Source organism: Clinocottus analis, unplaced genomic scaffold, assembly GCF_023055335.1.
Source record: "Clinocottus analis isolate CAN_PGR_092001 unplaced genomic scaffold, fCliAna1.0.p SCAF_71, whole genome shotgun sequence".
Taxonomy (NCBI): Eukaryota; Metazoa; Chordata; class Actinopteri; order Perciformes; family Cottidae; genus Clinocottus; species Clinocottus analis.
In genome coordinates, this window is record NW_027176231.1 from 202,501 (window position 1) to 230,000 (window position 27,500).

At 46.3% G+C, this 27,500-nt stretch overlaps 1 protein-coding gene across 1 annotated transcript in view; it reads right to left on the reverse strand.

Moving 5' to 3' along the window:
- Positions 1-27,500, reverse strand: part of LOC137779312 (X-linked interleukin-1 receptor accessory protein-like 2) — a gene marked incomplete at its 3' end in the record, with an annotated part of 242,124 nt that overhangs the window by 192,803 nt on the left and 21,821 nt on the right. The window contains exon 2 of the mRNA XM_068566951.1: positions 3,029-3,134. Coding sequence (XP_068423052.1) covers positions 3,029-3,128 — 100 coding nt within the window. The remainder of the gene's footprint in view (positions 1-3,028; positions 3,135-27,500) is intronic.

Genomic DNA, 27,500 nt, shown 5'->3' on the forward strand with positions numbered 1-27,500 from the left:
AGGAGGGATGAAGAGGAGAGATGAAGAGTTGAGATGAAGAGGAGGGAGGATGAGGAGGAGGATGTGCCGCTAAACTTCCGTTCTCCTTAATTATCCAGGTCAAAGGTCAGAGGTCAAAGGTCAGAGGTCAGAGGTCAGAGGTCGAAGACACGTGACAAAGACATTGACACGCGGAAAACGTGCAAAAGTCGAGGAGAAACTTTTTACGCGAGCCGCTGCAGGAGGATGTGTCGCCGGCTGCATTATGCATGCACCTGCGCATGTTGCGTTGCTTCCTGTTGCGTTGCTTCCTGTTGCGTTGCTCCCTGTTGCGTTGCTCCCTGTTGCGTTGCTTCCTGTTGCGTTGCACGCTGCGAGCTGCTTGTGTGCGCGCTCACAAGTTGTAAGATGCATCCTTCATGACGAGGCCTCCGCCTGCAGCCGAGGTGCTCGGCGCTCAGCTGGAGGAAAGATGTCCACCAAACCCTAACAGCACCTTGTCATTGTGTTGTTTTTTGTCCTCGCGCTTATTTGTCGTGTTAGTGTTGATCTGTATAAAATGTCTCATCGCGATTTGTCCACTTTTTTTTTGCTGCAGCGGGTGAAACATCAAAGCACAGCGGGGAAACCAACAAAAGGAAATGGTAGTTCCTATCCATATGGTGTCCAGCGACACACACACACACACACACACACACACACACACACACACACACACACACACACACACACACACACACACACACACACACAAGCATTGAGGGAGAGAAGAGATCTATCAGCCTATCTTTGGCCGACTGTAGCGGTCGCCCACATAAATGTCCGCTTGGCTCTGCTCTGATCACATAATTGCTCTGTGCACACCTCTCTCCCACACACACACACACACACACACACACACACACACGCACACACACACACACACACACACATTCAGTGAGCATACACTGAAGCCTGTAAACCTGGACATATACAGCGCCCACACACACACACACACTGTCCAATTTGACATGATATTCACACATGCAGGTATGCCTGCCAGCGTACTACATAATAGCAAATAGCAAACAAAAACTCCCACCGGCTCGCCCACACACACACAGAGGGAGAGAGAGAGAGAGAGAGAGAGAGAGAGAGAGAGAGAGAGAGAGAGAGAGAGAAACAGATGAGGCAGCACGGTGAAACCCGAGCTTCACAAAAGACGGATTTGCCGCGACACAATGCGGCAAATTGTGCGTCGCTCGTCGCCTTTTGTCTCTCGTGTGATTAGAGGATGAATCACCGCTCTGAAGTTGTGCAACACAATACGAGCGGCGAGGATGTGTGTGGGCGTCGGGACGGCCCGGAAGACATTGTTGGAAAGTTCCTCTCTAGCGCGTCGCTAAATCTCTGCCGGCTGCAGGGACGAGCGTGACCTTTGACCTCCTCGTCTACACCTGTCCTCGTCCTACCTGCACTGAGTCTTACAGGAGATGTGATATGAGTGCCGGTACACACAAGCTTCATGTGCTCCCTCTTGGATCTTTTGCAATGAAGACCCATTTATATTGTCTGTAAAATTAAATATTCACAACAGAAATAATAACACGCACATGAAAGATTATTTATTAAAGGTAAAGCTTTTTAGGGATGTGTTTATTCACTTTCAGATGAGAAGATTGGTTCATGTCTGCTCAGTAAGTATGTCTTATGAATATGCTTGTTAGCTTAGCATACATAGCACAGAAACAGGGGGAAACGGATAGCCGGGTTTTGTCCGCAGGTAACTGAATACATATTAAATATGAATTAAACTTTATAGATAACATATTGTGTCCTGTTTATTTCTTTTGTACTAAACCCAAAAGTAAAAATCTACACTTCTCTGTTTGAAAGTAACCGTTTAAACCAGTTGTCATGCTAAGCTAAGCTAGCGGGGTGCTGCTGGTAGCTTCATAGTAACTACTAAGATCGACAACCTTCTCAGCTAACTCTCGCCACAAACTATAAAACCGGTTTTTCTGTTCAAAATGCTAAACTTTTCCCTTAAGAATAAACAAACAAAAGTGTCCAAGACTCTGATTCAAGTGTTGCTGAATCCTGATTGGTGCTCAGGAGAAGCCCCGCCCACCTCAAACCAGTCAACGTCTAAATTGTGCTCCCCGTTGTTCGCACGCGATCAGATCTTTCGTAGAAAATAACATTTTCAGGCGGTTCCAGGCTCGGCTCCGTGACGTCATCCTGCGATGCCGCGCGCGCAATTACGAAAAGGATCTTTACAGGATTGTTACGCCGTCGATTGAACCAGCGGGACAGACGCTGCCGCTTACAAGCAAGCAAAAAATAGTGAGACGGGATTACATTACAGGGGGAATCAATTCTAACTGGATCGGTGTAATTAGATGTCCTGAGTTTGCTCAAAGGCGGTAAGTCATTTTCTGTGTTTTCTTGACACTTGGCTTCACGGCGATACATTACCAGCGCTGTCGGTAATGTTTGTCATTACAGACGCTCCACTTCAGCTGTAAACAACGCGAGGACGCGTCGCTCACCTCGACGCCGCACACTTACTCCACCCACGTAGCCCCGTAGCCGATAGCCTAACGCTAACCGCCAAAGCGTCGAGATCGACACAACAAATCGACTCCAGAACAAAAGGCCGTCAGCGGTCTGCCGACACAGCAGACGGGCCGGCGGCTGCACAGCCTCGGCGGGAGGTTTTAATGGGGGAGGAGGGAGAAAGAGACAGATGGAGCAAAGCACAGATGCACCTCGCTGCACCTCGCTGCATCGAGGTGAGAGATACCCGCGGCAGGCCGGACCGCAGAGATGATGGGAGAGAAGAGAGGTCATGTGCTCTACAGTCCATGATAGCGAGGAGAGGGAGACAAGACGAGACACCTTATCGTCGTGTTGGAGGGGAGGCCGCAGAGTGTTTTGCAACGGAAGAGCACGACGGTGAAGCAAAACAACCAAGAGGATATCGGTAAGAGATAATAAAATAAGAACAGACAAAGGCCGCGAAGCTTCCAGCTGGTTTCCTCTACGACACCGAGGCGGTTCGTCCTACCTGAGTTCCTCTTGGAGATGTACTTGACGTCGTCGCAGGCCCCCGAGGCGAGGAGGAGGAGGAAGAGGAGGGACACAGCCTTCATCTCTCTCGTCTCCATTGGCACCTTTTGGACACAAGAGAGGGAGGAGCGTTAGCGATGCTGATGGAGTGTAAGCACATTGTGACGCCAGACGCTTCAACTAACTTGGTCCAGACTCTGGTTTCAAACTAAAACAATCCCCGTCGGTGCCGCCCGGCCGAGGTGGGTTTTTATCCATTTTCCCTGAATGCACGTTAGCCTTGTGGAGCGGAAGTGGAGTGAAAAGAGAGCTTTTATCTTCCAGCTATACCTGCCATCGAGTGAGAGCTGCCACTCGTGGGAAACGCCCCCAGAATGACCCGATGCGCTCTGGCTGCCGTCGGCTCGACAGACGGCGAACACACACTGTGGAATATTATCCAGTAGACGACGGTAGAAAAGCATGAGCTTTATAGTGTTGAGCCCTCCTGGTGGAGTGTGTACGTGGAAGTGTGTACATGTAGGAGGGAGCGTACGGGTACGCTGTGCAGGGATGTGTGTGGATGGTTGTGCTTGTAACTTACAGAAGGGTTAGAGTTCTCGTATTGAGACTACGGCACTGAACGCCACCGTTTTTCATTATTTGCTGTTTGTTTTATCGTGTTTGTGTATTTGGATGTCATGGAGGACTCAAACTAGTTAAAAAAAACTTAACACAATGTTCCAAAAACAAAGAGGAAAGCGTTGGTTTTAGTGGCGTTGCTGTCGGCGGCCATGACACCCTGCTGATCGTCCTCTCTGGTCATGATCAGCCTTTCAGCACCAACATCTCCTCTGTCAACCCAACTCAGCTCACACGTGCTGATATTTACAATGAATACTCTGAAGACTGTTTTATTTGTGTGTTTTTTTCTCCATTGGGGCAAAGCGGAGAAGAAACACAACGCAGCGCGCTCCACGTTGTGTTTCAGTCTCGTTTGGACGGCGTGTGTTCAGAAGCTACGAAGGAAAACAAACAATCCCGAATTGTGTTGCGTGTGAGCCCATACGCTGTGCAATAAGGTGGAAAAACCAAACACTTTATTACACCGATGTCAGCGAGAACAGCGGGAAATAAAAAAGCATTAATATTGATCCGAAGCGCAGGTTTGGTGAGGTTATGAAAACACCTTTTTTTTTTTTTTTCCTTCAAACTGATTGAATTCAAAATACAGGAACTAAATTAGATTTGACCGCAGGCTGTGAAAACAAAGGCCGCAGAAGCTTTGGGGCACACACACACACACACACACACACACACACACACACACACACACACACACACACTGTCTCTGAGCCAGCCATGTGAAATCACATTGATAGAACACAATCAGATTTTCTCATGCATCCTGTGTACAAACACACACACACACACACACACACACACACACACACACAGCTAACCAGGTAGAGATAGAAGAACAAGATTCGCGATGCCAGCAGTTGTGTTTTTCATACAAGAGACAATAAAGTGACGATGGCGGCTGCAGACGGGTTTTGTGTGTTTGTGTGTGTGTGTGTGTGTGTGTGTGTGTGTGTGTGTGTGTGTGTGTGTGTGTGTGTGTGTGTGTGTGTGTAGCAAGCCGCGGTCTCGCTACGCCGTAGCGCAGGAAGCTAAATGGAGCCGTCGGCCGCAGGAGAAAGACGACGCGGTGCAGGCCGTCTGACAAGCGGCGCGAGTCAGTCACACGTGGGAAACGGCGTTGACCGAGTCCTTCTGGAAACATCCAAGAGGAGCATCAAGCACCTCGTATCCTCAGACCTAGACACCTAGAAATAGGACATTTTGTGAGGAAATGTATATTTCCCCCCCTAAAAGCATGAAGTTATCTGCATCTTCTGTCAGGTGAATTCAGCTTTCCTTAAATAAGATGTGATGAAAGACTGAATGCTAAAAACATGAGAGGCAAACAAAACACACGGCGGCCGAGCAGTGAAGAGAAAGAAGAGGGTACGAGGTGGTTTCATCTGAACCTTTTAGTCTGGAACAACGAGGCCTAATGCTACCGCTAAAGGCTGCGTGTAGTGTCTTTGTGTGTGTGTGTGTGTGTGTGTGTGTGTATGTGTGAGAGAGTGTGTGTGTGTGTGTTCTTGCATTCTGCAGCCAACAGTGACAGAAAGCAAAGAGGTTCAGGGGGAGAGGTTTATCATACGAATCTAAACCACAGACACGTTTGTTAGCATGATGTGCTAAAGCTGCAATATAAAGATAGCTATGGTATTTAGCCGCTAACTTGTCCAAATAGTGAGCAAAAGTATAGCTTTGCTGCGTACATATGTTAATCAAAAAAGAAAAGAAATATAATGAGTGTGTGTTTGCTCTTACACAATCTGTAGACGTTAGCACATCTGGCTAACTACGTAGCATGTGGTGCGGCACATCAAGAGTGCTAACGAGCTAGCTAAAGTGTTATAACGCTGTGACGGTGTAACGGTGTTAAGCTATGTGACACTAAAATATCCAGTTTTTTTGTGGAGAAATATTATAGAAATATTCCACATATGTATAGAGGTAGCATTGAAGTTCATCATGTAAAAAAAAGAAGCTAAAAACTCTTCAGGGCACCTTTTTAATTTAATATTCAGGCCTATAATCCCCCTGGACCATACACACAATCACAGAATCAATTGTGTTATTGATTGAATTGGTGTCTTTTTCCTTCTTTTATCAATAACCTACAGTTTTCTGAGCATTAGGAAGATAAATAGCCTATTTTACTCATACAAAAACCATCAAGGGCAGGATTTTATACAAGCAGTATTGATTATGAGCACAGCTGTTACATCTCCACCTTCAGGACCTGCGATAAACGTTTATGCTAATGCAGCATCGCTATGCACATGAACGCTTGAAGGTCTGCGCGGTGCGAGTGGAGGATTTATTCAGTCACCTTCTGCTGGAGAGTGAAGGTTCACTTCAGGTGACCCTGGAACATTCTGCCTCATTCACCTTCACCTTGAGATACTACACAGTTCCCTCACCGCTGACGCAAACACACTTAGGATTTCCCACGCACATTGAACTCCCCTTCTCGCCGGTGGAGCCGCGGTCTTCCTCGGGCGCTCGCGCTCACATGCAGCACCACCAGACGCCGGGCTCGCTCTTTATCTCGCCCCCGACGTCGGCCCCTTCTGCACGGCCTCATGCCCAACACACACACACACACACACACACACACACACACACACACACACACACACACACACACACACACACACACACACACACACACCAAGGTCAGCCCTCCTCGCGCCACTTTTCCAACAGATGAACACCGCCACGCTCGCTAAGACGGCAGCTCGTTTGATGTTTGATCCACTGCCAATGCAAGCATGGAAACAGAGTGTCAGGGCGTGTGTGTGTGTGTGTGTGTGTATCCTGCATGTGTTTGTTCAGTGTATGTGTGTGTGTGTGTATTTTGAGGGTGAGGGTATTTTCGGGTGTTTAAATTAAACTCTAACAACCTTCGTAATAATTATACAGAGCAAAAAAAGAGGACGTCAGTTTTGGATAAAAGGGTATGTGAGTGGGTTCAGTGCACACACACACACACACACACACACACACACACACACACACACACACACACACACACACAGAGAGGACAGAACAAACACTATTAGACCCCTCCCTCCATATCTTTCATCCTCTCCTCTTTGCTGTCTGTCTCTGATAATGAAACCCAGACACCAGAGCACAGCGATGTCAGCAGGGTCCTCGTGTGTGTAACTCACGCGTCATGACACACACTCGGACAGGTGGAGCTGTGCAGACACAAAATGCACCGATATTCGGGCGTGAGCATGTCACGTGTCCAACACGTCGTCCCCGACGTTGAAGCTTTGAGAGATTTCCTCGCGGTTAAAAGTTCAAACGACAATTACAAACAATTTCAGCTACTGGTTTAATTCTGAGTCAAACACTTGCAGACATGCTAGAACACACACACACACACACACACACACACACACACACACACACAGATACCAAGAAATCCCCACACACAAGCACACACACACACTGATAGCGAGCTATTCCCGTCCCAAACAGACCAGTGTTAAGCCATTAGGCCGCTTCAGCCACACATCCAATATTAAAGACGGCCTGCAGCCATATTCTGTCACACTATCTGTCTCTCCCCGACTGCATGAGTCACGCTGTTTTGGTTACAGAGGCCGTCTGTTTTACATGGAAACATAAGCCGCCTCGTCATCATTATGAAAGATTTGATGCGTGTCCTTTTAATCTCTGCGTGGCCGGCGTCCCGCCTCCTTGATGTCCAGCTTAATGTGGAGCGCTCAGGTTTAATCAGTCAGCCATGTTTACTGCATATAAAAGCTTCCACGACGATCTGATGACAAGGAATTGTTAAATTAAAAAGGGGGTTTCAGGACATATTTCTGTGGCGATCCACCAAAAGCACGATTGGACTTCTTTCTATTTCTGACGTCCTCTTGTTCCAGAGGTCCTCCTTCAATCCCACGCAAGTGTCCTCCATCAAATCAGAGGATTCTCCACCGGACCGGCTCCAGGGCTGCAGTTTGTCTGTTGAGCCCAGATGTGAAGGAAAGCTACGGCTAATTAGCTGCTCATCTCGAAGATTCAAAACATATCTTTCTCGAGACTAAATCTGATGAATTGAGGAGAGAAATTGTGGAAGGTTGCACTGTGGAAATCCTCAAGAGCGTAGAAGGATCTTTTTGAGGCCGACCAAAAATGGCTAAAAACAACATTTTGATCCAGAAATGGCGTTATCGGCCATGTGCACGAGCGCACAGCGCGTGTGATTATGCCATTATGAAGCAATTACACGAGTGGAGCAGAACCCATGTTAATGATGTGAAAACCTTATTGAATTAAGCGTAATTGCGTAGCCGTATTGTAATTAAAAGGGCATGATGTTCGTATAATCAACCCCAGTTTGGAGGGAATCTATACGAGCAGCCGTTTGCTTCCCCGTCTCAGATTACGACCCCGCTTCCATCCCCCGATGGCGGTGGTGTGGAGGTATAAAAGAACAGCAGCCTGTGCTGGGTTCGCCCTGGCAGAGATTTTTTCCGCCCGCCATCTGCCACTCACAAATGCTCACAGCGTACAATTCAGTGGAATAAAGTCCCTACATCCATCCGAATGCAGCAAAACGAGCCGTGAAAGGTACGACCGTTCCCATCTGCCGTCCCTAATTTGAGAGATGCGGCGCGCTCGCCGAGCCCCGTGCAGTTATGCACGCCTCTCCTACTGCGAGCACCTTGATTAAAATCTTGCACAAGCAGCAACCAGACTCTCACAAAATAAGTACGGGAACATCTGCGCTGGTACGAGCAGCAGATTCAGCACCGAGCAGGCTTTCCCCAAACTTGCAGCGGGGCGAATGGGCCGATGGATCCGGCTTCAGTCCAGCAGGACCACACATGCTGGAGCACCTGAGGACCCCCAGGTGGGATCGCATCAGTCACAGATCACTCTTTCCACCCGCATGAGCGGATGATTTTACAAAACTCTGCTCCAAGGAACTTTCATTTGGTTTGTTGATTTTTGGCGGTCCCTGTGGACACAAGCGGTAGTGTTTTCTGCATTTTTTTTTTTTAGAAAACCTTTCATTTCACTGAAGCAGGGTCTTCATCCTATTAAAAAACATGGGTGTAGAGTTTGGCTAACATTACATAACCACTAGTATTAGGGCTGGTAATGAATGTTCTAAATTTGAATATGTTTTATAAATATAAATAGTTTTCGAAAAGGAAAAAAATGCCAATACGCCGGCTGTCTGCCTTGAGCAATGGGGGAGTTTTTGCTTGTTATCATCCGACGCTTGCTCTTTTTAAACAGAAAAGACACATTTTTCTGTTAAGATATTTACTTCAGACTTCTACTCTCTCCTGACGATCTCCCTCCAGGCAGCTGCCGGCCCCAGTTAGTGTATTTATTTTTTTATGAAATGAAGGAGGTATCATGTCGGTGACTTCTCTTGCCATAGAAACAGGCTCAGAGTTCAGGGCTGCAGAGCGGTGTCACTAGTGGTTAGATGGGACTCGGCGTCATGGACGTAATGAGCATGCGTTGATATTCAACGAATGTCGGACGTCATTTTTGGCCTCCTGGTAAACTGCCCTCTGATCTTCGCGGTCGTATTCGCACACGTCACTTGGCTGACATGCTTCTGCACGAGATGCAAAAGGAGAAGGGACCTGCTGTGAAGAACCTCTGCTCCAATGAGCCAGCGTTTACCCCCAAAACACACTGTGCACCAGGATGTGGACAAAAACTCCTTTAAAAATCACGCTACTCATTCCCTGCATATCTCTCAGGTCATACTTTGAATCACAGGTATACTTGCACCGTTGTCCCCACAGATTTAGTCAAAGAAATTAAAATAAAACTATTACTTACGGTTGTCTTTATAAGACGAAGATAAATAGCCGCCTAGTGTAGTGATGTAAAAAGCATGTAATTGCGCGGCACTGTCCATTGTGCCACTTGCAGTATTGAATAAAAGCGCCGCCGTGACATCTCTCGGACGCTGGCGGGTCGACCGGCTGGAAGTTTCCAATTAGAACGGTTCAAAGCGGACCGGGGCCAGAAAGCAGGACCCACCTGGTCAGCGATATTGTTTGAGGACTTGCAGAGTGCACAGTGAAGCACGACCGCTAATCGGCTCCACAGTGAGCCAAGAAAACATTTCCCACACTCCATTACCCACCGGCAGTCTGTTGTGTTTGACGGCGGGAGGTTTCCGACCCTTCATGGGTCTTGAACGGTCCGGGGAGATCTGGTCCCTTTTCCTCCGGTCTGCTCGTTCGCTTCAATGTCCTGACAGCTGTATATTTTAAAATGACCCTTTTACTCGTCACCGTCGGGATGTTTGACTTGATAAAAGTGCGTTCACACCAAAACACTCGCGAACTTTCCCAAAGCTTCTTCGCCTGGATTTACTCGCTCGACTTCTTGTGGTTAATTTGCTTTTTCGTAACCATTCGCGGTGCGAAATGCGGCGCAGCTACGTTACCCCAAGTTAGCAGCACATAGCCTCACTAGCTAACCTAAACTGACCCGGTCACGTTCCTGTAGCTAGCAGCACATAGCTTCGCTAGCTAACCTAAACTGACCCGGTCACATTCCTGTAGCTAGCAGCACATAGCTTCACTAGCTAACCTAAACTGACCCGGTCACGTTCCTGTAGTTAGCAGCACATAGCCTCACTAGCTAACCTAAACTGACCCGGTCACGTTCCTGTAGCTAGCAGCACATAGCCTCACTAGCTAACCTAAACTGACCCGGTCACGTTCCTGTAGTTAGCAGCACATAGCCTCACTAGCTAACCTAAACTGACCCGGTCACGTTCCTGTAGCTAGCAGCACATAGCCTCACTAGCTAACCTAAACTGACCTGGTCACGTTCCTGTAGCCAGCAGCACATAGCCTCACTAGCTAACCTAAACTGACCCGGTCACGTTCCTGTAGCTAGCAGCACGTAGCCTCACTAGCTAACCTAAACTGACCCGGTCACGTTCCTGTAAAACAGTTTTCTTTCCCGCTATCGACCATAAGAACATTAACAACTATTTCTGCGTTACTTGTTGTGTAAACACCTCAAACGTGTGAACGTCCAGCGCTCCGTGTCTGGGTTCATAATATTCTCGTAGTCTCTCACAGCTCTGACTCCTCCAGGACGAGAGTCTGGATGAAGCCGCTTCCAGCGCTGCTTCAGGCGGACCGGCAGCCATGTTGAATTCTGCAGGACTTTACATGTAATTTACTCGCGTGAATATTTCACATTACAGTCCGGACGTCCTTCATCAACTTCGATATTGCAGACGTTGAAACAAAAGATCGGCAGCAGTCGCATCCAGAAGCATTAAAACCAGAAGCTCTGGACTCTGCTGCAGAGGATAAAAAAACAAAGAGACAAAGAGCGGCTGTTCAAACGGGTAAAGACGCGTGTGAGCGGTGTGTGTGGTTAAAAAGTATTGTATAGCTGTGTGTACTTCACGGTCAGGTGCGTCGGGCCGCCTGGTCAATGCATGAATATGACTCACGAGCTGATTGATTGCTGGATCTTTGCTGAATGGATTGGAGTACCCGTGAGGAATGGATTGTTGGGAAACACGCTGTTTATTCTTCTTCTTGCCAGGTTTTTTGTGTCTTTGTGTGTCTCGCCTTGTGTTTGCCTCACATTCTGACCTTGTGCGAGGCCCCACGCGTCCAACAGGTGCTGTCGATTTGTTTGCAGCTTGGTGTCCCTCCAGATAAAACCACGTCTGCCAGCAATCGACTTCTGCTTTGGACGCGCTGCTCTATAATAATAATAATCATTTTCATCTGGTCTTCTATTATTAGAGAGAATAGAGTTTCATTTTAAAATGTTGCTGCATTTGACAGTCTCACAAGTGTTGTCCATTAGACATATATTAAATATATAATCATCACTCTGCAAATCACTGCATTTCTCTCCGTAACTTCATGTTGAGATGAAAATGAAATAAAGATCTTCATAAAAGGTTTTGAAGCTGCATTGATTCCTTCTTTCTTTTTTCGTTTTGTGCCACTTAGGAGGAAGCTTACAAGCTGTAAACACATCATAACCACGACATCATAAAAGCTGTTATGGCCCAAACACAAAGGCAAATAACTCTTTACAAGCTTTGACATTTACACTTTAAAGGCATTTAATCCATCGCTCATGTTGACGTCTTCTTCCATTTTAATTGTATTCATTTAGCTGCGTTTAAGATAATTAAAGAGTTTGTAAAATTCCTTTATAAACTCTTTAGATTGTGGACTTTAAAACTGTAGATTGGATGTGTTTGCTGTTGTCACATCGGCGTGTTCCTCGTTCTCAGCTCAAATATTCCTCTTTGATAGCAAAAGATTAGTTGAGACATCCGGATGCAGAATTCAGGATATTTTATTCCCAGAGTCTCCAAACAGGAGCAAGATGTTCTTTATTAGTGAAATATGTTTTATGGCAATAAATAAAGCATCTTCTCACAAATAAGTAAGTGAAGGTTGAGTAGACTGGATTGTTGTTAACACAAGAAGGGGAAAAATAGACCAATATTACAAGCATTTAAATCAAATAATATGTATATGATATATTTATCTGTATATGAATACCACACAGAAAGAAACACTGAAAGGATAGTCATGCTGTGGATGATTATTTATAATTTCTACTGAGGTTAAACACACAGCAATGCAGATTATATTGACCCTGACATGTGCTACGTTAAATAAAAACCTGAGATGATAATCCATAAAAGCAGCAGCGGACACGTCGCTGGGTTATTGACAAGCGGATGACTGATGTGTTCATCCGAGTGAAGGATTTATTCGTGTCTGCTTTGTTTTATTTATTTAGTATTTCTGCATACGATGTTCTGCAGCGGCGTGCCGGAGGCTAGAAGTTAATAGTTGGATAATCTTTTAAATTTCAAGCTGTGCCTGCTGCGACTTTCGTAATTTACATTAGAGAATAATTTGCGCGAGTGTCACGAGTTCAACGCGGTTGAATCAATTCAAACTGACGGTTGCCCTCGAATTTATGTATTAAAACAAAAAAACAAAAGCGAGGCGGCTCGGGTGAAACTTCTCTTGGATGTTAACGGCGAGCCGGTGGAGCCGGAGCAGCCGAGCCACAGGACGGGTCTCCTGTGGGTTCTGCCACAGGAAAAACAAAATGGACGCCTCTTAATACATTTGTATAAATATTTACAAATTACTCGCACTGGGGGAAGCGGAACAAAGGTGTTTATGAGGAACATCACTATTTAAAATATTATTGGGAAAAGCAGAAAACGGGAAAAGCAAGCGTCTGCTCCGGTGCTTCTTCCGGATGTCGTGGAGATACAAGTTTGTCGACACGAGTGTGTGTGTGTGTGTGTGTGTGTGTGTGTGTGTGTGTGTGTGTGTGTGTGTGTGTGTGCTAATAAATGCAGCGCCACCTGTTCAGCGGATGATGTAATTGCTCCCAGCGGATCCCCCGATTTCTCACCGCGACGCTGTTCACTGGCACCGTTTAGCAGGTGTGGGAGGTTTCTGCAGAAAGCAACACCGCCGCCGATGAGACGCTCGGCGGCGTCTGCCGTCACGTCCAGAGAGCGCCGGTCGAGGAGGAAGCCAAGAGGAGAGGGAGGCGAGGGAAGAGGCAAGAGGCAAGAAAACCCCCCAAAAGAGACGTGAAAAGGGGAAATGGACGGATGAGGAATGAGGTGGAGACGTTGGGACGCTGTTTGTTCAGCAGTGGCTCCGACGAATCGATTAAACTCCGTTATCGTGTGTGTGTGTGTGCGTACACACGTGTGCACATACATGTGCACACATTCTGTCTTTGTGAGGGCGGCCATTGACATCATGCATTGCCGAGCCTCGTTCCACCTCCAGCTTTGCGTTTTCAGGCCCGTCCGTCCGCTCGTCCTTTCAAAATAAACTTCCGTCCTCACAGGACGAGTTGCGTCCGGGTAGCAAAACCACTCAGTTTGGCTAACGAAAAGAAAAATGGCCGACGTCGACTCGACGACCCGCGAGCGGAAAACAAGCCTCGAAGACGTCGGCCCCGCACGCCGGTCGTATGGACGACCTCGCCCAGTTAGCTCGAGCTAGCTGAAACGTCCGGCAACTAGCCAAGCGTGAGGTATTTAAAGAGTTGTGAGGAAGAGCGAGTCACCTTCATCGTGAACATTAAAACATAACAGGAAGCAAGAGACAGTCGGCTTGATGGACGTCTGGACTGGAAGTAAACGGGTTTGGCTGCGATTTTATTGCATTAAACGGATTAAAAGGGCGCTGAAATAACGACATCATGATGCAGATATTATAAAAGATAAGCGGTAAAATAAGATAATCCTTTATTAGTCCCTCAGTGGGGAAATTACAGGATTACAGCAGCACTGCTCAAGTAAATATAGATTAAAAAAATCAAGTAATAGAAATAAACAGAACAGAAATGAAACCGTAAGAAAAATATTAAACATGCAAATGGAATAAAAATGTGTATAAAAGTACTAGTAAAAAGGTAAAAGCCTGACTTTGGTCTGTGAGCAAACAACTTTTGAAACTCTTGTGGAGTTTTGGGTCAATCTGAAAAGACAAAGGCACCTCGGTGACGTCTTTGTTTTCACTTTACACGGTTTACACGCGTCCACGTAGACGACCTGGAGTGTCACCTGATCTCTGCACAGACATGCGGCGCCGTCGCGGCGCTGTCTTTGCCCGCCGTCGCAGCGGTGCGCCTCGGAAAGTGAACCGACAACCAAAAAGTTAATTGGCTTCTCCGAGAAAAGCGCGACCTCCCGGCCGGAGACGGACGTCAGCGTTCAGCACGACGCGGCGGCGCATCCTGAGGAGTGACTCATTGTGTGTGTGTGTGTGTGTGTGTGTGTGTGTGTGTGTGTGTGTGTGTGTGTGTGTGTCTATCGAATGCAAAGTGACATAAATGACTTCTGATGAGGTTTCTGCTCTTCTTCGCCGGCGACACAGCGGACCCGTCCGAGTCCGTAGGAATAAACATGGCCGACCTCTCGCCATGACGCTGACATTTGGCGGTTTGACATTCTTCGCTCTCTCTCTTTCGTCGCGCGACGGCCTTTTTCGCGTCCTGGCGGGTCAAAAACAATCTGTGGCACCGTGTAATTTCATAAACGCACGGTTGTTATGAACAGAGGAAGAAAAAAAAAGGCAAATCAAGACCTCGATCTTTTCTGTCTGGACGTGACCCGAGGCCTTTGTCACATGGGAGAATGTCACCGCCGCTCGTCTCCTGCTCGCTTTACAAAATCATCTCTTTGGATCATACGGTAAATCATCCTCTGATTGCATGACGCTCACGCTGTTTGGTTCAGAAAACGGAGAGAGCGACTCCCGCCGGAGGTAAACAGCCGGTACAGTATTTACAATATTCCTTTGCCAACTTCATGTGAAGCTCTCGTGTGTTCAGTTAAAAAAGTCTGTGGCTGTGAATGATGGTGGCGGCCTCATGTAAATATCTCATATCCATATTGTAATTATGCCATCAATCAGAGCCGAGCTGGGATCAGGATGAGACAATATGGGCTGTCAAGGCAGAACGCCTCTCTCTCTCTCTCTCTCCCTCTCTCTCCCTCTCCCTCTCTCTCTCTCTCTCCCTCTCTCTCCCTCTCCCTCTCTCTCTCTCTCTCCCTCCCTCTCCCTCTCCCTCTCTCTCTCTCTTTCCCTCCCACTCTCTCAGTCTGTCTCTCTCTCCGTGAACTCGTGCCATCTCGCCTCCTCCTCCCCGTTTGACCTCCAGAGGTCAAACTCATGATGCACTCGGAGAGATCGACAATCGCTTTTTTTTTTTTTGCGCCGTTTCCAAAAAAAAAAAAAAAAAAAAAAAGTCTCATGAAAATAGCATCTGCTTCTTTCTTGACGACCGTTATTTCATCGTTGGTCGCCGTCTCCTCGTCGAGTGAAACGGATCAGAAGTCAACGAGCTTCTCGACGCTGCGATCGGAGCGTTGAGGAACGCGTTCGGCTCATGTTGTGCCATGTTTTATTCTTTACACTTTCTTCTTATTATTTACACTTCACGGCAAAAAAATCCTTTTTTCATACCCTTCATCACTCCCTCCTTTAAATACCCGACGCCCTGGACGGATTTACTCTTCAACGTTCCTCTGCCAACACGTCATCAACCAACTGTTTGAAACACGTTTCAACACACGGAACAAGTTGGCGTTCACGTTACACAATAAACTGTTTGAGTGTCAATATTCAGTCCACTGGGAAAACAATAATACTTGAGAAATGATTTGTCACTTTGACTTAAGTCTTTTATCAAGTACTAAGCTCCTCTACGGCTGCACGTCGTCACCACTAAATGCGTCCCAGCACAACGTAGATTATAACGATAGTTCCTATCACAACGTCAATATTCAAGACACAACTTGTATATTTAATAATATTTTCAGCAACTTGTTATGGTCCACTGTTGCATGAGTGACCCATGAGGAGTCTCATTGCCGGATGGACGACCATGTAAAGTAAAGCGGGCAGAAGAGCAGCTTTAAATTGGACATGCTGCTCTACATGGGCTCGTTTTTGTTAAAGACAGAAAGGAAATGAGCTGCAACAAAAGGTTCTAAAAGATTCCACCGTGTGACGTCGTGGTTCATGGTCAGCACCTTCATCAGCAGGTGGACGAACGCAGACGCCAGCAGGAACACGTGCAGCTTAAAGTCAGCAGATCAACCCAATAAACAGGGAAGTGAAGCCTTCAGACATGAAGGACTGACGGCCAGAGTATTGTAGTATTGTAGTATTGTAGTATTGTAGTATTGTAGTATTCTGAGATCACATTGCTCCTCTTCTCTCTCTCTCCTCATCTTCCTCTTCCTCTCTCTGCCTCTGTGCATAGTGGCTGTCAGGTTGAAAGCAGGGTGCTGTCTGCCTGTCCACCCACACGAGACACCAGCCATGCTGATTCGACCCACCGCTGACACACACACACACACACACACACACACACACACACACACAGAGGAGTAAGCATGGACACGTGCATGCAGCACAGTCTTATCAATAGTGCATGTGGCGTATGAATGCACAGAAGACGTTTGGACATGCCCGCTGTGTCTGAGGAGGAGAGGAAGAGGTTTATTCGTCCTGCAGGATGAAAGAAGAGCTTCAGAGTCTTTGCAGAGCTCCTTTAACGCAGGTCACTGATGAAGACCTGGAAGAGGAAGAGCTGGAATATTTCAAACAGGATGTGGCATTACGGTGATATTTAAGACGGACGCCACGCTGCGCTCACCAGGACTCAACGTGGAAACGTCTTCATGTCGGAAAACAGACAAATTCCTGAGAAGAATTATTACGTTTTTTATTTTTCCATTTTTTTTGGATTGATACAATAAATGTAATGTATGTTTGTATGCAATATATATATATATATATATATATATATATATATATATATATATATATATATATATATATATATATACACATCACATAAATCACTCATTCCCAACTGTTTCATTTCTTGTTGCATGATATCATAACTTCTATAATTTATATAATAACATAAATCAGCTCATGTGACCAGAGAAAGAGAGTCAGCTTAACTAAATAACTCTTTCACAACATGGTTTAAAACCTGCCCACGAGCTTTTATTTCCTAAACCTCGTTTCCTGAACTGTTTCCTGTAAAACTCAACAAAAGCGTTGTGACGCGTGAGGATTGACACGTTGCTGAAAACACCGAAAAATGAACTTTTTTTGGTAAGCTATCATACGACAGAGTGATGACGCGGTCTGCTTTGCTCTTCACACTCGCCGTGTTGCTTCCCTCACACGGCTCATGCAATAACTAGAAGCATCAATCATTCCTGAAGTCTTGCACTGGCTCAATCGTATCTCACGTCTCTTCAAACGTCGCAGAACGAGCCTGCAAGGGATCCGCTTCCCTCGGCTGTGCAGCAGAACGCTGACACGGGGAAAAACTAAAGAGTTATGAATACCTAGATTCCACAAAGAAAATGTGATGCAATGAAGGCACAACTCACACACACACACACACACACACACACACACACACACACACACACACACACACACACACACACACACACACACTCTCAGCCAGAAGAGTTTTCCAAAATGCTCCTTATGATTACTTCAGGAACAAATATTGACTTTTAATATGAGATGTGGTTTCTGTCATGATTTGTAGTTTCCTGTTTTATTTTGTAGTCCTGTGTCTCTGCACTTCCTGCTCTGGTGATTGTGCGTCTACCTGGTTGCTGATTGTGTGTTCATTGTGTCCACCTGTTGCTCGTTACCTCCCTCTTGTCGGTTCGTCCTGTACCTTTACTTTTATCTTTACTTTTATCTTTATTATTTTATTTTCTGTTGCTGTTCTGCTCTTTTTGAGAACACTTTTCCTTTTTTTGTTGGAATTAAATATTCTTTGAACTGTTCTTCGGCGTTTGGGTCCTACTTCCTTCATCCCGACAGTTTTGTGTATCTTTGGCTCAGATGCCGTCCTGAGAATAATTAGAATTAAAGAGGATATCATATTTATTTGTTTTGCTTCATTCTCTCCGAATATCTGATTTAAATCTTTGAAATAATTTTTTTTCTTCGAGCACACCTCCTCCCTTCGGCTCCTTAACTACTTTTGTTTTTATTTTTTAATGCCGTCATGTCACTCATAAATACATCACAAGATATTTAAAGACAAATAATTACCTTCCAACTTTGAAAAGATATTTGAGTCTCACAGTCCTGGACGTCCAAGTCCTCCACGTCTGCAGACACAGGAATGTGCAGATATGCACGTTTGGTGTGCACACTGCTCTGAAGCCACCGTGTGTGTGTGTGTGTGTGTGTGTGTGTGTGTGTGTGTGTGGGCGTCACCCTCGTCTCTCTGCTGGCTTTCTAATCACGCCTCCTCCGATGTCGCTGCCTCCTCCTTCCTGCCTCCGTTCTGTTGCTACACCTTCTGAAATATGCATGGAAGTGAATAAACGAGCACATTTTTCATCTCCCTGTCAACAACAAAACAAAAGAGATTTTGGAAAAGCCCTCTCTCTCCGTGAGCTCCGCCGAATTCAAAAAGAAAGGAACAGTTTGCTCGCTTATCCTTTCAAATGTTCAAAAAGCTGAAACAGGAAGTGTGCGTTCAGGAGCGGGAAAAGTGTTTTACATTCTCAAAAATGGAGGATCTGAAATCACAACAACAACAAAAAATCCCCAAAATCGTTGCGGCTGTTGTCGGCTGCCACCGAAACAGCCTCAAACATCTGGGAGCCGTTGCGCTGACGTCCGCTCATCCAATATTTAAACCCGGACGCCTTTCAAACCCCCGGAGAGGAAAAACAACGGAGGAACAGTGCCGCCGCTTGTGAACTGCTGAGTTTGACTTGTGTTTTTGGGGGAAAATGGCTGAACAAAAGTGTGCTGTGATGTGTTTTTGGGCGTCTCTCCGTTTGAGCTCTCATGCGCTTTGGTGGCGGCGGCCATCTTTGTTTCCCCCCTTTTACCCATTCATGATTTATGTGGGTTGATCTGAGATGCGGGAGGGGAACACACACACACACAGAGATGCAATCATAGCTAATGCACAACACACACACACACACACACACACACACACACACACACACACACACACACACAGTGTATGTGTTGAGCTACACAAATCAGTGGCTAACTCAGGAGTCGATATTCTTCTCCGGAGCGGTAAAGGATGATCAATAAAGAAATGATGGCGTAAAAAAAAAAAGAAAACGTCCGCTCGTGCTGAATTCTCTGAGAGCAAAACTCAATTCATATTTTAGCAACGACTCGCTTAGTTTACCTCTCTTCCCACCGCAGGAACAACCCTCCTGGACCCGGAGGAGCCACCGAGCCCGAACCCCCACATCCACATGTCTCCGGCTGGGAGGTGAAACCTGCGGCTGGAGGACCTCTCGGGGACGCTCGTGGCCGGAGCGTAACGTATCCGTCGTACTTTCACACAGAACATTTGTTTGTGGGTTTGGCGGGAGCAAGGTGGATTTTTCTGAGCTTTCATTCATATTCAAAATGTTCAAAATGTTAAACGTGTGCATTTGATACTCTTGACTGTCTTCTACTTACATTTAATCAAGTAACTAAAAGAGTTGTATTGTTCTAATTCATTCAGTTACATATTTACTCACGACATCCACTCTCAAATATTTAGTTCAAGACGACCGCTGAAACAACAACACAGAACGAAGGCGACGCATTTTATTACTCCTTTCAACCTCGGCACACTGACGAGATCCAGTCTTTCCGTTCTTACCTTTCAAAATAAAAGCTCAAGACGTACACAGAAAGCCGCCTAACAAATTCACTCAGAAATCACTATTTTGGTAAAATGAAACTCAATAAAGTAGCTTGCATTAGCTTAGAGGCCCTAAAGGACAAAGGCCTGAAGTCAGCTGTCCGTCATTTGGAGTTCAGTATACTTTAATAAAGTTAAGAGTGTAGAGCGTCTAAGTTTCAAGTTGAAGCGATGTGACAGCAGAAGAGTCAATCCAGCATTTTTTAAAAACAGCCCACAGTGTGTTTGACAAGGTCAGTTTCATTAATTTATTCCACTCCTGCTTGTTTGCATTCTCCTCTTTGTCAAACCCCCCCGACCTCCAGTCATGGCATGAACATACAAATCAAGCGCCATGCAGTCCGGGGTTGTGCACTTAGCAGGTGTTTTACAGCCCCCCCCACCTCGCCGCCGCCGCCGCCCGGCTCCAGCAGTCAGATTCGATAACGCCGAGCGTTGAGCGTTACCCGCCGTCTCCCCCCGCCGGCCGCCAACAAGAGGGGCGATTTGTCTCCTCCCTTTATCTGCACTGTCACGTCAACGTACAGCCTCCCGGTGACTGGGCCGCAAAAAAAGATGGCGCGGACGATTGTACAGGGAGAACCCACGGGGATTTTTTTCCTGGGGATCAGGGTACATCGTCGTGACAGCACGAGCCCCCCGTCCCCAAAAAAAAAATTAAAAAAACACACACTAGCCTCAGCTCACGGTGCCGATCCGGAGCTTTTCTGTTGGGAGGGAAGTTCACGTTAGCCGGAACTTGGGATCAAAGGCTAGCTTTTTTTTTTCGAGAGCGTGTGCAGAAAGAGGCGCAAACGTCCAGACGTGCGGCGCGCGAGGCTTCTGTCTCGAGGTTGAGATCATTATTATTATTATTATTATTATTATGTTTTTCGTGGCTGCAGGTGAAACGTGACCTTCTGCCTGACGATGAGAGGGAGAGAGACAGAGACGTTGCGTCAAAGCTAAAGGGCAAAACATCATCAGCACAAACACATGAAGGCGAAAACAAATGGCTGACAGGATGCCAGAATATGATTTATCTCGCTTAAAGTTTTGGTTTTACATTGAGGTCATTTTCAGTCGATTTTCTCAATTTGAATTTCTTAAATTCACCTTTTAAAAGGCACTTGCATATAGGATACAGCCCCATGTTTGACATCAAAAATTGCAGAACAATCTCACTCTCTGTATAATGAGACTCCAGTGTCAAAAGGCCAAAGTGTGAAAAGAAAATGTGACTCTAAAAGCTGAAAAATGGAATCTCGATTTTTGGAAATTCTTCATTTCTCTTGTAAAAACATCACTTTACGAGGTGGTAAATTAGGTGGTTTAACCGGGACAGCTGATGATTTTTGTGTGAATATGAAAGTTATGTTTCAGGGATTGATTTAACAGTTTTGTTCCCAATTTACGAAGAAGCATGAAGTAACTCCGTGTTAATGAATGCTGCTGTCGCCCACCCCGTTATATACATCACATTACAAAGAACACATCGCATCTTCAGCTGTTTTTCTGACCTCCCTTCACACGTAACGGTTGACAGCGAGCCATCGTTGATTCCTCACATGCACACAGAAGATAACACAACCTCGTATTTACGCTCACATGGAGCGTTTCTCTGACTGTAGCGCGGCCAAACACCTCTGGAGGCCGCACACTTCTTTCAGGAACGTATACGCAACGAGCCCAGAGGTGTTTTTCCACGCTGAGCTGTATAACGTATATGAACACACGCACACGCGATGATAACGCACTCGGAAATGCCAAAAAACCCACGTATGTCGGATCAAATGCCGCGTGGGAAAACAAACGTTGAGTATTTCCTGGAGTGCATTTGGTGGACTGAGGGCCAGACGCTCAGGCGGGAGGTCAGACATGAGCAGGCACGCGGCATGTATGTTCACGCAATTAGACGCGGGTATTCGTACACACACACACGCACACACACACACACACGCACGGAGGTTAAGCGCTGACTTTAATGAGATGAGTAATCAGTTGTGTCAGATAGCTTGTCTGCCAGGAGGAGAGAGGAATGGAAGGGGTGTGTGCCAACACTGCACACGTCCTTTGCCTCTTATGTCTCTTTTTCCCCCTCTTCTTCCTTCAGTATCTCTTGCTCCTCTGGCCAAAGGAGAGGAGGAGAGTGGAACGTTGCATCCCTCCATCACTCCCCCCCGGAGGGCAACACGACAGAGGAGCTTCTGCCAGGATATTACGCCTCCTCTCCACTCTCGCCGCCTCCTCTCTGAGGTTACATCTGAGGGAAGAGGGCATCTGGCCGATCCCGAGAGAGAGAGAGGGGCTCGGTGCGCGTTAGCCGGTGCGCGTTAGCCGGTGCGCGTTAGCCGGTGCGCGTTAGCGAGTCGGTTCCTCGTCCAGGCATTGAGCGGGTTGGCGTGCTGTGTGTCCGAGGTCGAGCCGGACGAGTAGAAAACGTCCAAATCATGATGTTACGGTGGGAAAAGTTTCATTTCAATCGGGGAAAAGTTGTGAAATTGCAAGAAAGAGTGCAGCAGAGCGATGACGTCCGCGGCCCTTCGATATGAGCCGCCTCTCCGTCACATTTGTCTTTTCTGTCAGCGAGGCGGGAAGCAGCTGCACTCAACTTCTCATATTGTGTCGATGACATTTTAAGGCAATAATTTTGGGCTTTCCAGTGGCGGCACAGGCTTTATAATCTACATCTCTTTTGGCCTCGCGGGGTTTTTGTCGCTGAAACAAAAATGAAAAAAAGAACGGAAGTTGCTGAAATGAGTTTGCACGGTGAAAGATGCCACTTGTCGTTATGTTTTCGGTTCAGCTCTCATCTGCGTCGTTCCACAGCAAACTGGAGATTTTCAGCGATAAAACCCCTCTGATGAACCCAGTGCATCCACTGCAACCTGCCCAGTGGGCTGCTAACAGTTAGCCACCAGCTAGTGACTCTAACTAAGCATTTAGCAGCGAAAGAGCTTAAAGATATTTCCCTCAGGGATTGGTAAAAACAATCAAAATTCAATCTATATGGTAATCCTAATTTTTCCTACAATGACATGTAGCGCTGACAACAAACTCTGAATGATTATCTTAAAGGTATTCGAGGAGTTTGTGTCAGTTTGTTGACTTTGAAAGCAGTCAACTTGAATTAGCAACCATTGCTGCTAATGAAGAAAGTTGACCGTCCTCGGTGTCAAAATGGCGGCAGCGATCTTTTATCCTGGTTTCTTTGCCGTAGAGGTGAAAGAGGCTCTCTTCTTCTTCTCCTCTCACTGAGCTTTCTGAGTCGGATACATATTTAATCACCGTTTCATATTGTGTGCTTCTTGTAGCTACAGGTGGTGAGCGTTAAAGATCATCCAACCGAAAAGAAGTAAAACATCCCAGTGCTGCCAAATCTTTTCCAATGAAAGTAGCGAGCAGCGATAGCTCCAACAATTGCACAATCTAGTTGCCGAAACTGACGTGGCTTTTGGGGGCGTGGCTCCATCCAAAGCCACGCCCCCAAAACTGTAATAATGAATGTAAACAGCCGATGCTACTGCTAGCTTAACTAGCTGCATTTACTGACTGTTTTCTCCTTTTTTTTAATGATAACATTTGATTTGTTGATTACTTTCAAGACGTAGTAACGAGATAAACTAATCCTGTTTTTTTAAAGCTGTTTCTGGATCTGAGGAGAATACAAACACTTTCCTTGAGAAAATTCTTAAATAATTTCATTGTTTTGCATCAGACGCGCTCGGTCAGCAGATTCTTTCCTCTAATGACCGAAAGAGAAATTCACAAAATTAAAAGTTGGTAAAAGTGTTTAGTAAAACTGGTACAGCTTCAGCACCTCTCATGCATTTCCAGTGGACTATTAAAGCTTCTCTCCAAGTCCTCCATCATAGTCATTCGACAGGAAGAAGGTGGGATGAGATAAAATAAAGAGACAGAGACGGCGTGAGGGAAGATGAGCACATCTATTGCAAAAAGCAAAGTGTTTTGTATTTTTATGGTATTTTCCATTCCTGCAGACGGCAATAAAATAAACGTATAGGTTCAGTTGAGTTGATCTTTATAAAATAAGAAAATATTGAGAGAGAGAGAGAAAAAAGTCAAGCCAGGAGAAAGGAGTGGGAGGATGACGAAGGAAAGGATAACAGACCGAGAGAGAGAAATGGGACGGGAGGAACGGATGGAGGTGGAGAAGAAGAAAAGAGGGGATTCGGGCCCCGGCCTGTAGTGTTGACATCTGCCTCAGCATGACAGGCCGGCGGAGGAAAAGGAGAAGGAAGGGCACGGAGAGGGAGGTACGGGAAGGAAAAGCCTTGGGTGTTGTGTAATAACAAGCGTGAGGACGGAGAGAGAAAATGTGGGAGGGGGAGGAAAAAAAAGAATGACGAAAACTTGGAGGAGACGGAGGACGAGGGATGAAAAAAACAAGAAACAGAACGGAGAGACAGGAAGTCAGAGGGGTTTTTTCTGTCAGTAATTAGCATGGAACAAGTACACACACACACACACACACACACACACACACACACACACACACACACACACGGAGAGTAGATGTTTTTCACTTTCTCCATCCCCGCTCTCTGCGGTGCTGACACGGAGACATTCAATGCACTCGACGTGGACTTGCCTCCCCTTTGCAAAAAAATAAATAAAAAATTGCCAATTTTTATTTTTAAAAAAAGGGGAAAGAACTGAAATCCCTCCGGCTGCTCGGATGCAACGAGACAAGAGATTAAGTGTTTGATAAATACCGCTTTTAGCTAAAAGCAGGAGCCTCTGAGCGTTTTGTTATTATGCAGATTTGTGCTTAAAGTGGAGAGATCCATGTAGAACAATGTGTTGGTTAACCTTCTGGAAAACCCTCCCGCTCCCATTTTAAGTCCCAGCATGCCCCATTCAGACAATCTTTTGGCTTAAAATACGTAATTCTTCCATTTTTGACACAGTTTCTTGACTGAAACTCCTTCCTAACAGGACAAGACTTTGTTTTATTGTGGTTTTTGTTGCAGATTCTGATTCTTTAGGTCCTAATCTTTCCAAAAAGGTGTCTTATTGACGCTCCAGGAGGCTTTTTTGGGGAATCTGGCTCATATCATGCTGGATGTTCATAGTTATGATCAAAATATCTTTTTAAAAGTGATTTTTTTCCCAAGACTTTGCTGAACGAATACATACAATAAACACAAGTATTGGAATTAATTTGGGGTTCCTACAACGACTCAACACAAGGAAAAAGAGGTCTGGAGACCAAACTGGTTGCACAGTTTTCAACGGGTTAACCTTCTACATTGAGGCCTTAAATACATTTACGCCTCACAGCCGCAGTATTTGACACAACCACAATCATTCTGACTCCTTTTTTCCTGAACCCTAACAGCTCGAAGAGGCCTTAATGTCGAATGAAGGAGACGAGGGAAGCCTCCCTCAGAAAAGTAATTATTTTCCATTGAGGCCTTGTTAAAAAGCAAAGTGGTGTGTCTCTCGCGGCCATAGAGCGGCACGCAGACAGTTTTAGTGCTACCTCGGGCCGTCCGCCATGCGCCGGCGCTCCATTCAGCAGCGCTATCGTATTCCAATACAATCCCATTGACGAGGCGGCCCGGTTCCATTACTAAGAGGAGCTGTGTGATCATCGGGGGGGTTTAAGAGAAATGGATTGTGCCTTGAAATGGTCACCGCTCTGCTGAGGATGCTGGGGGATGGAAGAGGGAGGAGGTACACTGAGAGACAGACACAAGGTAATGGATAAATGAGTATGGCAGGCGATGGAGGAAGTAGAAAAAACACCACGACAGAGGCACACAAAGCGAGATCCATGGCTGTTGGATTACGAGACTTTACACCAGATTGGCGGCGAAGTCGCTTAGCCAGCCGGCAAACGCTTCATTGCTGGTTTCAATAAGCTGATTTTGTTTTAGAATTTGTTTTCCTTTTCATCTTTCCCCCTCGCGACCAGCCAGCCAATCACAGCGTCTTCCAGCCAACCCAGCAAGCCTTTTTTAACACCTCCATCCACCTCAGTGGACCACTTACCCAGCCGGAAGGACACTTTTCCAGCCAGAGTCAACTAGTTTGGTCAGTTTGTCTGGTTAACAAGTCACCTAGTCACTCGGTTAGTTCTTTCTTCACCAAGTTCATTCATCCCGCCGAGTCGGACGGACACAAACCTGCAAGTTATCACCTGATATGTCACCTGATGAGTCACCAAGTCAACGCGTCGTACAGTGATTAGCAGCTGTTAAAATTCATGGAGTCACCTGGACAGTCATGGAGTCATCGTGTTCGTCCTCTCTTCAACAAGTCAGACAGTTGACCGGCCTCTCATCTTGTCACTCAGTCCATGATCAAGTCACCCCTCACTAATCTAAGTCACCAAGTAAAGAACCAACGATCGCATCACCTCGTCACCAAGTCAGCCACCGAGAGGCCGGCTCATCAAGTCACGACGAGACCAAGTCTTCAGGCCTTCTGATCTCTTAGTCTACCGGCCATTCAAGGCCACCGAATTCACCCATTCATGCAGACACTGATGGCATCAGAGCTATCTAACCATTTCTACTTAAACACACACCGAATGCACCGCATTCGGGAGCAGTGAGGCGTTAAGCGTCTTGCCCAAGGACACACTGTCATGGACTAGCGGAGCCAGGTATCGATCCACACAGCTTCTGATTGAAGGACTAAGAAGTCATCAAGTCACCCAGTCAGTCCATTTTCAACCTATAGTCAAACAGTCCCTCTAGTCGGTCACGGCGTCACCCAGTCATTGAATCAGTCACGTTGTTCTCAAGTCACCCTTTCACTCATCTGACCGGCAGATACTCGTTGGCTTCAGTCCTATGAAGCGACCTTGCAAGTCAGCGTCACCTCGTTAATTCTCTCCAATCTCCAACCGATCTTGGCAACGAGTCAGACAGTTAACCAGCCGTCTAGTCGCCCGCTCAGGCGTCCAGGACGCCAGCCATCTGTCACCAAGTCGCCAAGTCTCCTTGTGCCATCGTCATACTCTGGCATTAAAATGGTAACAAGCCTTTTCATTTCAAAGCGAAACCTTCTAGTTTGATCACTTCGATCTGTTCCCTGATATAAGTTCATGTATATGATGCGTTTCGTCTTAGTTGTGTGTTGTAGTCTCTTGTGTTTGTCTCATTCCACGGACAGCTTTGGAAAGTAAGGCACTTGGCTAAATTTAGCACATTTGCATCACGGAATAATTGTGCTTATGAACATGTATGCTGCTTGTTATATGAATAAAGAAAAGGAGAGCGAGAGGGACAGAAAGAGACATTGTTGAATCCCTGCAGTGAGTGTGTTTCTGTGGTCCGGGGTGAGCGGACGGACTGTGTGTCGAGTCTGTGTCTTAGTGCGAGTGTGTCTCAGTGTGTGTGGCTGAGAAGGGACACAATATGGCACCATTAAGCCACTTCTAATAACATCACTTTCAGCATGGAGCCTCTAAGACCACAGAGGTCTCTGTGCAAGCCAAGGTGTGTGTGTGTGTGTGTGTGTGTGTGTGTGTGTGTGTGTGTGTGTGGCTTCACCCCTTATATGCATGTGTGTAGGTGTGCATCTTATCTGCAGGTGTCCATATACATACACTGCAGTGTATATAGTCTGTACGTGACTGTCTCAGTATTTCTTTT